General features: G+C 55.6%; 4 protein-coding genes across 4 annotated transcripts in view; 2 read left to right on the forward strand and 2 right to left on the reverse strand.

Moving 5' to 3' along the window:
- Positions 1–1,532, forward strand: part of GUITHDRAFT_112932 (hypothetical protein) — a gene marked incomplete at both ends in the record, with an annotated part of 4,439 nt that extends 2,907 nt beyond the window's left edge. The window contains 2 exons of the mRNA XM_005827852.1: positions 183–1,161; positions 1,408–1,532. Coding sequence (XP_005827909.1) covers positions 183–1,161; positions 1,408–1,532 — 1,104 coding nt within the window. The remainder of the gene's footprint in view (positions 1–182; positions 1,162–1,407) is intronic.
- A 1,782-nt stretch (positions 1,533–3,314) lies between these two features.
- Positions 3,315–3,848, reverse strand: GUITHDRAFT_75107 (hypothetical protein; the record flags this gene model as incomplete). The annotated part of the gene is made up of 1 exon (XM_005827853.1): positions 3,315–3,848. A coding segment is annotated over one exon (534 nt), but the record flags the coding sequence as incomplete, so codon positions are not given.
- Positions 3,849–7,602: 3,754 nt separating this feature from the next.
- GUITHDRAFT_164506 (hypothetical protein) lies at positions 7,603–8,830 on the forward strand (the record flags this gene model as incomplete). Its single annotated transcript, XM_005827854.1, has 4 exons — positions 7,603–8,267; positions 8,321–8,432; positions 8,482–8,781; positions 8,802–8,830. Exons 1-4 carry the CDS (start codon positions 8,142–8,144, stop codon positions 8,828–8,830), a joined length of 567 nt encoding a protein of 188 aa, XP_005827911.1. The 5' UTR covers positions 7,603–8,141.
- Positions 8,831–9,256: 426 nt separating this feature from the next.
- On the reverse strand, positions 9,257–11,437 carry GUITHDRAFT_142331 (hypothetical protein; the record flags this gene model as incomplete). The annotated part of the gene is made up of 8 exons (XM_005827855.1): positions 9,257–9,333; positions 9,617–9,706; positions 9,759–9,816; positions 10,081–10,290; positions 10,344–10,378; positions 10,427–10,763; positions 10,818–11,189; positions 11,237–11,437. 8 exons carry the CDS (start codon positions 11,435–11,437, stop codon positions 9,257–9,259), a joined length of 1,380 nt encoding a protein of 459 aa, XP_005827912.1.
- Between the last annotated feature and the right edge of the window lie 345 nt (positions 11,438–11,782).

Raw genomic sequence — 11,782 nt, forward strand, 5'->3', positions numbered from 1 at the left:
CCTTCCCCCGCCTCCCCAATCTCGTCCAACTCCTCCTCCTCACCTTCCTTCCCTCCTCCTCCTCCTCCCCTCGAACTTCTTGTCCTCTCCCTCTCTTCCCTCTTTCCCCTCCTCCGCTTCCCTCTCTCCCTCTCCCTCGCTCTCTCCTCCTCCTCCGTCTTCTCCTCCTGAAGGTCTGGCAGCGCGCAGAAGAGGACTGGACGTCCAACATGCAGTGGCTCCTCGGGGGACGAACTCGTGCAGCAGTCGAAGCCTTCAGAGTGAAAGTGAGCAGCGGAAGATGGGGAGACGATCCGAAGGGAGAGGAGGGAGGAGAGGAGCCGGCAAGGGGGAGAGATGAAGGCGGGAAGGAGGAGGAGGAAGGTCATCGGAAGGAGGGGGAGGAAGAGGAGGGAAAGGAGAATGGAAGGGATGAAGAGGAAAGAGCGGGAAGGGATGGAGATGAAGGAGACAGAGAGCAAAGAATGAGTGGAGGAGGAATGCAAAACAACGTAAAGGAGAGCCAGGAAGATGACGAAACAAACGAAGAAGAGAAGAGAGTTGAAGTCGTGAACAAGTTTCTTGAGATGGAAGGAGCAGGAGCAGGAGCAGGAGCAGGAGCAGGAGCAGGAGCAGGAGCAGGAGCAGGAGGAGAGACTGGAAGGAGGAGGTTCTCGCAGGAAGAAGCAGTAAGGAAGAGAAGGGAGATGCAGGATCTGATCGCAAAGATTGGCAACGAGCTCGAGGACGCGCAGAAGGGTGGTTGGAAGCTCGAGAGCGGGAGGAGAAGAGTTCGGCCTGAGTCAGCTCCCAAGCACGTCAAGGCTCCTTCCTCCTCCTCTCCTCCCTCTGCCTCCCTCAAGCCCCTCAAGACAAGACCCATCAGCGCGTTCGAGGTTCCGAGGAGGGCCAAGATGCCGCTAGATGGCAGAGCAGGAGCAGGAGCAGGAGCAGGAGCAGGAGCAGGAGGAAAGATGCCGGCGCTTCCTCCGAGTGCAAGGAGGGTCTTGACGGAGCCTGGGAGGGTGACGCCAGGAGGGGGCCGGGTGTGGGCATGGGAGGAGACGTCGGAGCTGGACAAGTTCGGGCTGGAGCTGAAAACTCTCCCGGCACCCCAGAGAGCAGGAGGAAAGCTCGTCCTCGCCACACACAACACGAGGCTGACCGTGCGAGAACTCATCGGTGAGTGAGAGGAGCAGCAGCAGGAGCAGCAGCAGCAGCAGCAGCAGCAGCAGCAGCAGGAGCAGGAGGGAAGGAGGAATATGCTGAAGAGGAGCAGGGAAGGACAAGCTGGATGTCGAGGAGGGCTGGAGAGGAGGAGAGAGCGATGGAGAGAAAGAGGATCAAAGGGAGGAGCAGGAGCAGGAGCAGGAGCAGGAGCAGGAGAGAGTGGGAAGGAGCAAGCGATGTTGTCTGACGGCGGCACAGATAAGAGTCTCCTTCAGAAGGGGCTGGAGACTCCACGAGCTCTGAAGCTTCTCGACGATCCCTGGCTGCCGTTCAGCACGCGGCTGCAAACAGCAGCAGGGAGAAAGGGGACCAAGAGGAAGTGAAGAACAAGGTGAAGTTTGAGCCAGCAGATATGAGGGAGGAGGAGGAGCAGGAGCAGGAGGAGGAGGAGGAGGAGGAGGGTATGGAAAGAAAGTTGGGACTTTATCTCTTCTTACAAGGATTCTGCTCCTCCTACGCGTCCTCCTCTCCTCCCTCAAGGATGGGCGACAGGATATAGCTCCTCGACATGTCCGAGAGCTGAGCCACGTGGCTGTCTTCTAAGTTGAAGTCCAGGGTTTCACAGACTGAGGAGGGGCTCCTGTCGCTCGAATGCTTCATCCACCCCTCCAGCTTCCATCCCTGAGGCACCTCCACCGCCTGCTCCCTCCCCCCAGCCTGCTCGCTCCTCCCCCTCCTCTCCCTCCCGCAAGGGCTCGCGCACTGGAGGAACGCATCGCTCGCATGCACGCAGTTGGTGCCTGACGTCTGCTCCAGCAGCTCGCACGTCTCCATCCCCTTCCCCATCACGTGGAACCTCGACTGCACCCTCCCCAGCACCCCCGCCACCACGACCCCCAGGCAGAGGCCGATGCGGCAGTTCAGATCCACCTCCTCCTCCTCGCGGAAGCGCTGGAGAGACAGGATCATGTGGCGAGCCAGCGACAACATCTCCCTGCACTTTCTGTGTGTGCTTTCAGCCGTAACCCAGTCCTGCTCGCAGGGCAGCCAGCCCGTGACGATGTACGCGTCCCCACCGTGTCCATCTTGAAGAGCTGCAGCTGCTTCACCCGCTCGTCGAACTGCGAGAAGACCTTGTGGATCATTTTCGCCACGTCGATCGCCTTCATGGTCTGCGACATCCTGGTGAAGCTGCAGATGTCGAGCTGAAGGATGACTGCCGTCTGTAGGTTGCTCTGGATCGTCAGCGGAGAGTGTATCATCTTCTGCACGATCTTCCCCGGCAGCAAGTCCAGCAGGATCTCTTGCAGGTTCTTCAGCTCTGACATCCTCGACCTCCCCGCGAACCAGTTGAGCCTCTCGTGCACTTCCAGCCTGTAGGAGAGGAAGAGCCCCGACAGAAGCACCAGCGCTAGCTGCACAAGGCAGACGTCCCCTGCTCCTGCTCCTGCTCTTGCTCCTGCTCTTGCTCCTGCTCCTGCTCCTGCTCCTGCTCCTGCTCCTGCTCCTGCTCCCCATGGAATTTGCTGCCAGCGGCAGAGGACGACGAGACGAGAAGCGAGGACGAAGACTGTGAGCTTCAGGACCTGGCGGAAGTCGATCCCGGAGGAGATGGAGTGGAACACAAGGTAGACGGCCACAGACAAGAGCATGCGATCGTAGCGGCTGTCGAGCATGCAGAGGGCGGTAGAGAGGAGGAGGAAGAAGACCTTGAGAACGAAGAGACCCTCCTTCACTCTCCCTGCCTTCTGCTCCCTGCACGCTAGACGGAGGAGGAGCCCCACCGAGAGGAGGGAGCCGAGGAAGTGGAAGAGGGCGAGCACGAGCACGACCCTCTCCTCCTCCCAAGAGCTCTGCCGCACGATGAAGTGGAAGTGACAGACGACGGCGCAGAGGTGGACAACAAGGGCAGCCATGAGTGCTATTCTCTTGCTGCTCGCGCTCTCTTCCTGAAAGCTCTCCTCAAGCTTCCCGTCCTTGAACTGCGTCAGGGGGTTCAGGCACGCCCTGGTCCTCCTGCTGAAGGAGGAGGATGAGCTGCAGCAGTGGCTCCACGATATCTCCGAGTCCTCCAGCTTCAAGTTCTGGTTGCAGAATCTGTTGAGCTTGCACACGCCCCCATGGGAGAAGGACTGAAACACGTCGTACGCCTCCACCTTGAACACTTCCATCTTCCCCTTCCCCTTGATGTCCATGTGGCCCTTGTACATGCAGGAGCAGAGCTTGTCCTCGCAGCCCTCCATCACCTCAGCGAACTCACGCGTGCATAGAACCTCGTTCGGCTCCGCATACTTGCACATCCTTGCCGCCGTGTTAGCCGTGTCCCCGTAGACGCAGTAGAAGGCCCGGTGTTGCCCGATCACAGCTCCTGCGATAGCGCCATGGTTGATTCCCACCTTGAGCTGCAAGCTGACCCCCTCTACCGTGTAGTAGTGCGCCAGCTCCCGCAGCTCGTTGGCCAGGCGGATCATCTGCACAGCGTACGACTGCGGGTACGGCTTTCCCTGCTCTGCCTCGTCGAAGGGCCTGGCGGCCCTGGGGCAGGTGATGATGTACCAGTCGCCGACATGCTGGTACTTGTACATGCCATAATGGTCGACGACGTCGTCGAACATCTCGAAGACCTCGTTCAGCAGCTTGAACGTCTTGGTGGTGGATCGAGCTTTCAGGTACCTCTGCGGCTCCAGCGAGCAGAACATGATGGTGCATGCGGGGAGAGAGACGCCGAGGAAGTCATTGATAGGACAAGTCTCCATCTTCTGCAAGACGTTCTCAGGGATCAGCGTGTAGATCAGACTCCTGCTCTGCTTGATGGCTACCAGCGACTGCCTCGAAACCAAGAACTGCTGCCACTCCCGCGTGTTGAGGAGCGAGCCAGAGAGCGTCGAGGCTGCTGCAATGATGTTCTGGACGATGGATACGACCACCAATCTCGAGGACAAGATGCCAAGGAGGGAAGAAACAGTCAGCAGCAGGACAGTGTTCACTCCGTTGAGAAGCATCGTCGTCCTTACCCGGAGCTGAAAGAATCGGGGGAGCAGAGGGGCAAGCATGAACAGCGCAATACAATCTCCTCCCATGAAGAGGGTCGAGCAAGTCGTGCGGTAACGGCAAGCGCCCTCTGAACATATTTCGTCCAGCTTCTGCGTGTGACATCCCGGAAACGAAGCAGTTTGCTGGTTCTGTGAATCTAGCACAGCGACATTCTGTTGAAGGAACCACAACTTGGACTTGTGCATCTCCAGCCTGGAGTAGAAGAGAACAATACAAACATACAAGGATAGAATATACATGGACAGAACAATCTCATACTGTCGCTGCAAGTACTTCCTGATGGCCGACGATAGAGACAATCCGATCACAAGCAAGGACAACAAGCTGACAATGAGGTAGGCCACTGACTTTGCCCGATCTAAAACCCTCTCCTGGTCATCAGGGAGCGGGAGCTGGTCGTAGAAGGACGCCATGACGACATGAAACGTGATGATGAGCATGAAATGAGCTGTGCGATTGTTGAACTTCAATTCCCAGAAGTCACAGCGAACATTGTCATGCATGGAAGAATCCGACTTGACGTCCCACGTATCATGACTCAGCAACTCGTTCATTACAGTGTGCATCCTGATCTTGCTGAACTGGTCCAGACAGGCAGCAGCTTTTAGAACCACTCGCGACACTGCTGCATAAAGATCCACGATCGCCCTTGCCCAGAAAGCTTTCGCCATGCCGAAAGAAGGGGGGAAGGTGTCCTCCTTCTCTCAAGATATTTGGGGATTGCAGTTCAGTCTTGATCACAAAACAGAGCGACAGTTGGATCCATAGAGGACACGTTGCGTAGTGCGGGAGTTCAGATCCTTGTTAGATACACGACGTGCGCATGCAAAGAAAGTGCCATAAGAGAGATGCGGGGACGAGGAGGCAGATGGCAGGCGGATGTGGAGGAGGATGAGAGGGTGGGGTCGGGTGGAGTGGGAGGGGTGGGTGGGGTGGGCAGGAGTTAGGGGGCACGGTGAGAGATATTATCAATGACTTGCAGGAGGCAGATGGGCTAACGGCGCGGAAGGGCTGAGGCGGGAGCAGGAGTGAGAGGATGAGATGGAGAGAGCAGGAGTGAAGGAGACGGAAAGACTAGTGACAGGAAGGGGAGCGGGAGCGGGAGCGGGAGCGGGAGAGCGGGGGAGGAAGGTAGAGTAGGGGACTGTTCAGGGAGGGTTTCATCTCATGGATTTGTCGGGGAACCAGTTTCTGACAAAAGAGGGGGTGGGGTAGTACAATATGTACGGGTAGGATAGAGGATTCATGAGGCTGCTCAGTATCTTTCAGGGGTGAATGAATATGGAAAATAGGGGTACTTATCGAAGAGTCTTATTGTTAGGGTGGGGTACTATGACACATACGTATGACGATAAAAATGTAATGAAATAGCACGGCACCCCACCCCTCCACCATCCATATGTAGGGGTGGGGAATGGAGAATAGGGGTACATCTGGCAAAGTGACCACGAAAAAGGAGGGTGATAGAGGGTAAAAGATAGGGTGGGCAAAAAGATTGCTGGGGTCCGTGCACGTGGGAAAGGGTCAACCAGGAGGGGGTGTAGGGTATCAACAGCCGTACTTTGAAGTAGTGACCGATAGGGGTCCTCTCCTATTCCTGTGAATTTCCTGGGGGTGGGATACATGTTGGTGGGGTATGCAGACATCAAAAGGGGGTTCTTTTACATAGATTTAGGTGGGTCCTCACCAATGTGGTACGGTGGGTTATGAGAGAGGGTGGGTGTAGCTTTGTGGTGTCATCGAGGGAGTCCAGTACAAAGTGCACATCAACCTGGCAGTTCCTTCTTGATGGGGTTGAGTAATCTTTTACTGAGCCTCTCGGCCATTCCGAAGTTCCGTGCCACTGTGACGGTGACTCGTGCCGCCGGCACTGACAGTGACCGGCCCCGCCGCGGCCGGCGCGGCCCGGCCCGGCCCGGCCGGACCGTCGCCGGACCGTCGGACTTCCGGCGTGACTCAGTGTCTAGCCTCAGATCAGATACTCGGATACCCTACGGTCCGACCCGGGCGCGGCCGGGGGGGGGGGACCGGGACTCGGATGATTGAGCGGCCGGCGGCGCCGGGCCGGGGGCCGCCGGGGGGCGGCGGCGCCGGCACTGCCGAGTTACTAAATTGAGTAACTTAAACTCGGAGCTCCGCGGTCGGAGGGGCCGAGGCCCTCCAAATTACAGTCGGAGCGGCCCCACGGCAGCGGCCGACTCGGGGCCCCCGGTCTTGAGTGACTCAAAGTTCAGCCGCAAGTTAAACTTGAATCTTTTCTTTACTCAAAGTTAAGTGAAAAATCAGTACGAGGACAATCCTGATCGGACACCTAGTGAGGCCCGGCCCAGCGCTCAGTCATGGCGTCATCGAGTCATAGTTGGCTGGTTGCTGACTGAGATGACTCACCGAGTCTTTACTCAAAGTAGTCATGAGCCCTGGCCCCTTCACTCTCAAGTGCGTGCTCTCATAGAGAATCCCCGGTGGGGTGGTCCGATGGGGTACGGTCTCAGGGAACCGTGGGGGTACCGGGTAGGATCAATGGGGGTGGGGGTTGAAATCGGAAGGGGTAGCACATTTTACTAGATCTCAATAATTCAGTCAAGTTGACTTTCGTACCCACTACTAGTAGCTTCTACTGCCCGAATATACCTACCCCCACCTACCCCCCGGGCCACCCCACCCCACCTAATCATCCTAGCTGCAAAAGATTACGATCTGCACTCGATACCCCAACACCCCCAATATATCCTTTGTAAGTACCGGTGTGACAATCACACAGTCACCCCCTGAACCCCACAGACATGAAAGGTACCCACCTTATGTACCGGATATCTTCCAGTAGATGGTAGGGGTCATCATGGAGGGTCTTAAATACTACCGGTTCTATTCACTGACTATAGTGGGGTACATTTGGAGGCCATGACAACCCTACCCCACCGGTACGGCACAACCCAATCCATCAACGACGCCTCACCCAATCCCGAGTCCGCAGCCTGCAGACTTGCACCTGGCGATCCACAACTCCAGATACCCCTCCTTTGTAACACACTACCCCTACATTGCAACACATGCATAGCAAGATCGCTGATTCATCAATTGTGCTTCTATTCAATGGAACAGATTGCTGCCCCATATGGGTGTTTTGTGAACCCCTGACCCTACCTGTTGCAAGAAGCACCCATCACTTATGTACCCCCACCCCCCCAACATCAATACAGTTACCCTGGAATGACTTTTGTAGCTTAGCCAGCGGCAATACCGGTAGTGACCCCACCCCCAGGCCCACATCTCACCCCAGGGTGGCTGCGTTACCACCCTCTCTACGTCCCTTTACCACCCCACCCATTTACCCACTATCCACTACCCTACCGAGGTGCTGTCTCCATCTTTTCCCTTCCTTTTGTTCCTCCTCCCTTTGTTATTACTCTGTCCTATCCGTCTTCGTTCAACACAGCTTCAGATCTTAACATGAACACCCATGCTTCCTCTCAGCGCCATCCTATTCCTCTTTCTACCCACTGACCTCCTTCACTCATCAGCAGTATGCTCGACAGCCCTATCCTGAAATGTTTTCACGAAAATCCATGGACTTTTCCCTCGGGGCCTCCACTTGCGCTTGCAATTTTGGTCAATGCCTTATCTGACTCATATTGTGCTTGTTTCACCTCTTGCAAAGAGAAGAGCGTTCAAATGAAGTAGGATGTCTAGAGCGGTTGATGGTCAGAAATAGTCTTCAATGCAACATACACCAAGACAGCGGCATAGCATTAGGGGCTGTATTTGCTGTTGATGTCAAGAGCTCGATATGTTGTCATGCTAGTCAACACACGTACTGAATCGTTTTTAGCAGGATCAAAGTTATCTTCATCTCCCTCTGATTTCAATTCCTTCCTCAAACTCGATTCATTCATACCTTACTGAATTGAACCCACGCGCTCCATTCCTACTCTAGCAATATGCCATTCAGCAACAAACTCCTCGCTGATGAAGAGGAGATGAGCATGAAATTTCGCCGGACAACATCCGCCACTCAAAACGCGACAGCGACACAAGCTCGGCTCCAACTGAAGGAGGCTTTCAAGGTCTCATTTCCCCAATCTACACTTCAGCGCCACATGCTCATGTTGCCGTGCAGGAGATCGACAAAGATTCCAGCGGGGCTATCGATCAAACAGAGTTTCAGGACGTCTTGAAGTACCTGCAGATACAGCTACAAGACCCGCTCAACGACGCAGACACAGTCTTCGGTGAGAGAGAACCTTGTCTCTGAGTGTATCCTGACGAGGGTAACATCAGATTACATGGACCACAACGGGAATGGTCTGATCACGTGCGATGAGTTTCTCAACACGTTCGACGACTTGATCCACAAGAGAGAAGCTGTCGGGCACATGGACGTGGACGATGTTATCAAGGACACTCTGTGCGGGATCCTCTCTCGAGCCCGGGAAGAGCGAGGGCATGTGATCCAGGCGTTCATGATTGCTGGGCAGAACATAGAGCATAACGACGAGGGATTCGGGAAGGGATACTGGGGATGCAAATGGAAATTCATTCTTTTCGACAAGATCTACGCTAAACCTGTGGTGGACGGAAGTCTTGTGCCCGTAAAGCAGAGATACTCGTTCCTGAAGGAGAAGCTTGAGTTGATTCAGGACCAGAAGTACTGCCCTTGGCTGGAAGCGATGATGGAGTCGGAGGAGCGATTCAAGAAAGAGATCATCAAGCACGATGTACTTGCTGCTTGTCCGTGCCCGGGGAGATGCGCTGACGTTTCATGGCAGGTGGTTCGAGACTTCTGCAAAGAATGGCTGCGACACCTGAACGAGCTACATCCTGACAGGATCAGCTCTGAGACTCCACAGGACAAGGCTGGATGAAGCTGCTGGATCGCAGGAGTTCCGTGAGATTCAGCAGATGTGAAAACTTTGTACTCAATTTGTAGACTAGAAAATTACAAGGCAAGTGATAAGAAGCTTATGGAAGCTCAGCAAAATCAGCACACAAGAAGCAACAAGTAGCAAAGAATAGCTCCTACTATACAAGAAGATACTTTCGTCCCTCATCTCCTTCAGATGAAAGCCCACCCGATGCTCTTCGCCGGGTGCATCTTCGTCGCGCTAACAGCTGCACCCTGACCGCCTCCGCCTGTGATGAGTTGAGGAGGCGAAGAGGGAGAGAGCGAGGATGAGCAAGGAAGGGGGCAGTTGATGAGGAGGATGGCGAGGAAGAGGGGAGAGAGGGCAGAAGGGAGAAGCAGGAGCGAGAGGAGGAGGAGGAGCGGGAGGAGAGCGAGGAGGAGAGCGGAGAGCAGGGCAGGAGGGAGAAGCAGGAGCGAGAGGAGGAGGAGGAGCGAGAGGAGGAGGAGCGAGAGGAGGAGGAGGAGCGGGAGGAGAGCGAGGAGGAGAGCGGAGAGCAGGGCAGGAGCGACCTGAATGTGCAACCATGTCGGCCGTGAGTACAGGCGGTGCTGATCCACGACTGAGAGCTCGAGGAACCCGACCGAGGCGGGCCTTGGCGTCTGCTGGAGAAAATCAGAGGAGGCTGGGGGAGAGGTTGGTAGGCGCTCTTACCGAAGGAGCTGCCGCTGGAGTACTGCGTGAGCTGCTCAACTTGTAGCGCGTACTCCTTCTGCGAAAACATCAGACGGCAGCAAGGGTCACACATCGGTGGCGGTGGGGGGGGAGGGAGGGAGAGACTGGTGAGAAGGGGAGGGGGAGGATGGGTAGGAGGAGGATCCGTGGGGACTGGTGAGGAGGGGAGGGAGAGGAGAAGGATAGGTAGGAATAGCAGGGGGATTGAGACGAGAAAGAGCGACAGTTTGAAGGGAGGAGGAGGAGGAGGAGGACAGTACGGGTGGATGTGAGGAGGAAGGGCGGGGGTCGAGCTGAGCACCTGCTGGGAATCTCGAGAGATCCATGACTCGCTGCGGAGGTTGTTGTCATGGTCCGAACCATCCTCGTGTTCCTCCTGCAGGATCCTCTCGTTCGACGCCGCTCCTTCCGACATCGACGAGCCCTTCCCTTCCTCTGTGCTCCGTTCACTGTACGGGCTGTCCCTGCCCTGAAAATCTTTGCCGCTGGGTGTGTCCGCGACAGAAAGCGCCTGGAAGGAGGAGAAAAGCTCAGACTGGAGGACAGCATTCTCATCTAGCTCACCGATTCCTCGGAGATGGCATGTGTAGACAACTTCTCTGTTGATCGTGTCAGCGCATGACAAGGAAGGGAGGAGGCAGAGCAACCTAGCATGCTGCTCGAGATCCTTGGTGACTTGTTAGACTGGTGCATCTTGATCGGATTCCGAAACAAGCAGCAACCCGCCTTCTCTGCACCAGCAGAAAAGAAACCATCAGTCCCAGGAACTTGGGGTGAAGCGAGAAAGCTACTTGTCAGATCGTCGTCGTCCGAGTCGAACGCTTCATCGCACGATTTTCCCTCTTGCAAGGGAAAGAGGGGAGGAACAGAGTTGCTGCAACTGAAGATCTGATTGCAAGACAGGGGAATGAAATCTGCAGAAGCCTCCGGCATCGGTTTGCGAAATTCTGGCACAGCAGTCGCTTCGAACTCCTTATCGTCCGCCTGGGATCCATGTCAAGACAACTCTTCTCTGTCATAACAACATCATCCTTCTACCTGTAGCCCCTCAATGAAAGAGATCGAGTCCGAGTCAAAGTCCTCTGCTTCTCCTTCCACATCCAACTCTGACGAAGGGTCAGGATCCAACGATGCCTCTCCGTCCATGCTTTGCAGCTCGACGTCCAGCTCTTGCACTTGCGCTTGCCCCTTGCTGCTAGCTTGCTCGAAGATAGAGACCCCGTCGCTGAGGCCTTTCATGTGGGTATAGGTCACGATATAGTTTTCGTTGAGCCACTTAGTGACGTGATCGCGGCTCCTCTCGACGGTCTGCATCCTCTTCCTCAACTCCTCTTGCCTTGCTATGCGCTGTAGAGCAAGGGCTGCCTTCGCCCTCTGCAAAATCTCGTCGTTCCCATTGCGGCGCAGGTACTGCAAGAAAATCATCAGCATTTCAAAGTAAAACCTCCGATCGTTACCATCGAGGTGAAGGAGCTGTGGATTCTACCCGACGTCGGCGCAACGACTTTCTGGCTCGCAGAGGTCAAATCTGAGTCCACGCTCTCCTCCTCGCTGTCGTAGAGATGGATGCCCAGCTCTCCAATGTCCGGCTCGTCTTTCGACGGCCTGTACATAGCTTCATCCGCCCCCCCCCGAGCGATATCGTCTTGGAGAGGCATCACACAAGAGACTATGGCAGCAGCCTCCTGCAAACACAGCGCGACTCTTCCCACAAGCTCCTTCGCTCTACAGATTCAATCCGACGACAAGGATTGAACTGTCCGAGCTTCGTTTTCACTGCTGGGTATCAGGTAACCATAGGGCGGTGTCTGGACGAATGGCGTCAGGTCACAGCAGTTTAACTTTGCGTTCTGACCCAGCTCTCAGGCTGTATGCTCGTCGCCTATCCTATCTCTGTCTCTCAACCCCCTCTCAACATTTCGACCCAGTTTGCACTTTGTCGACTACCCAGGCTCTCTTTCAGCCGCCTCATTCTAAGGTCACTCATAGATCACGGTTCACAC

The sequence above is a fragment of the Guillardia theta genome (genome assembly GCF_000315625.1).
Source record: "Guillardia theta CCMP2712 unplaced genomic scaffold GUITHscaffold_63, whole genome shotgun sequence".
Taxonomy (NCBI): Eukaryota; class Cryptophyceae; order Pyrenomonadales; family Geminigeraceae; genus Guillardia; species Guillardia theta.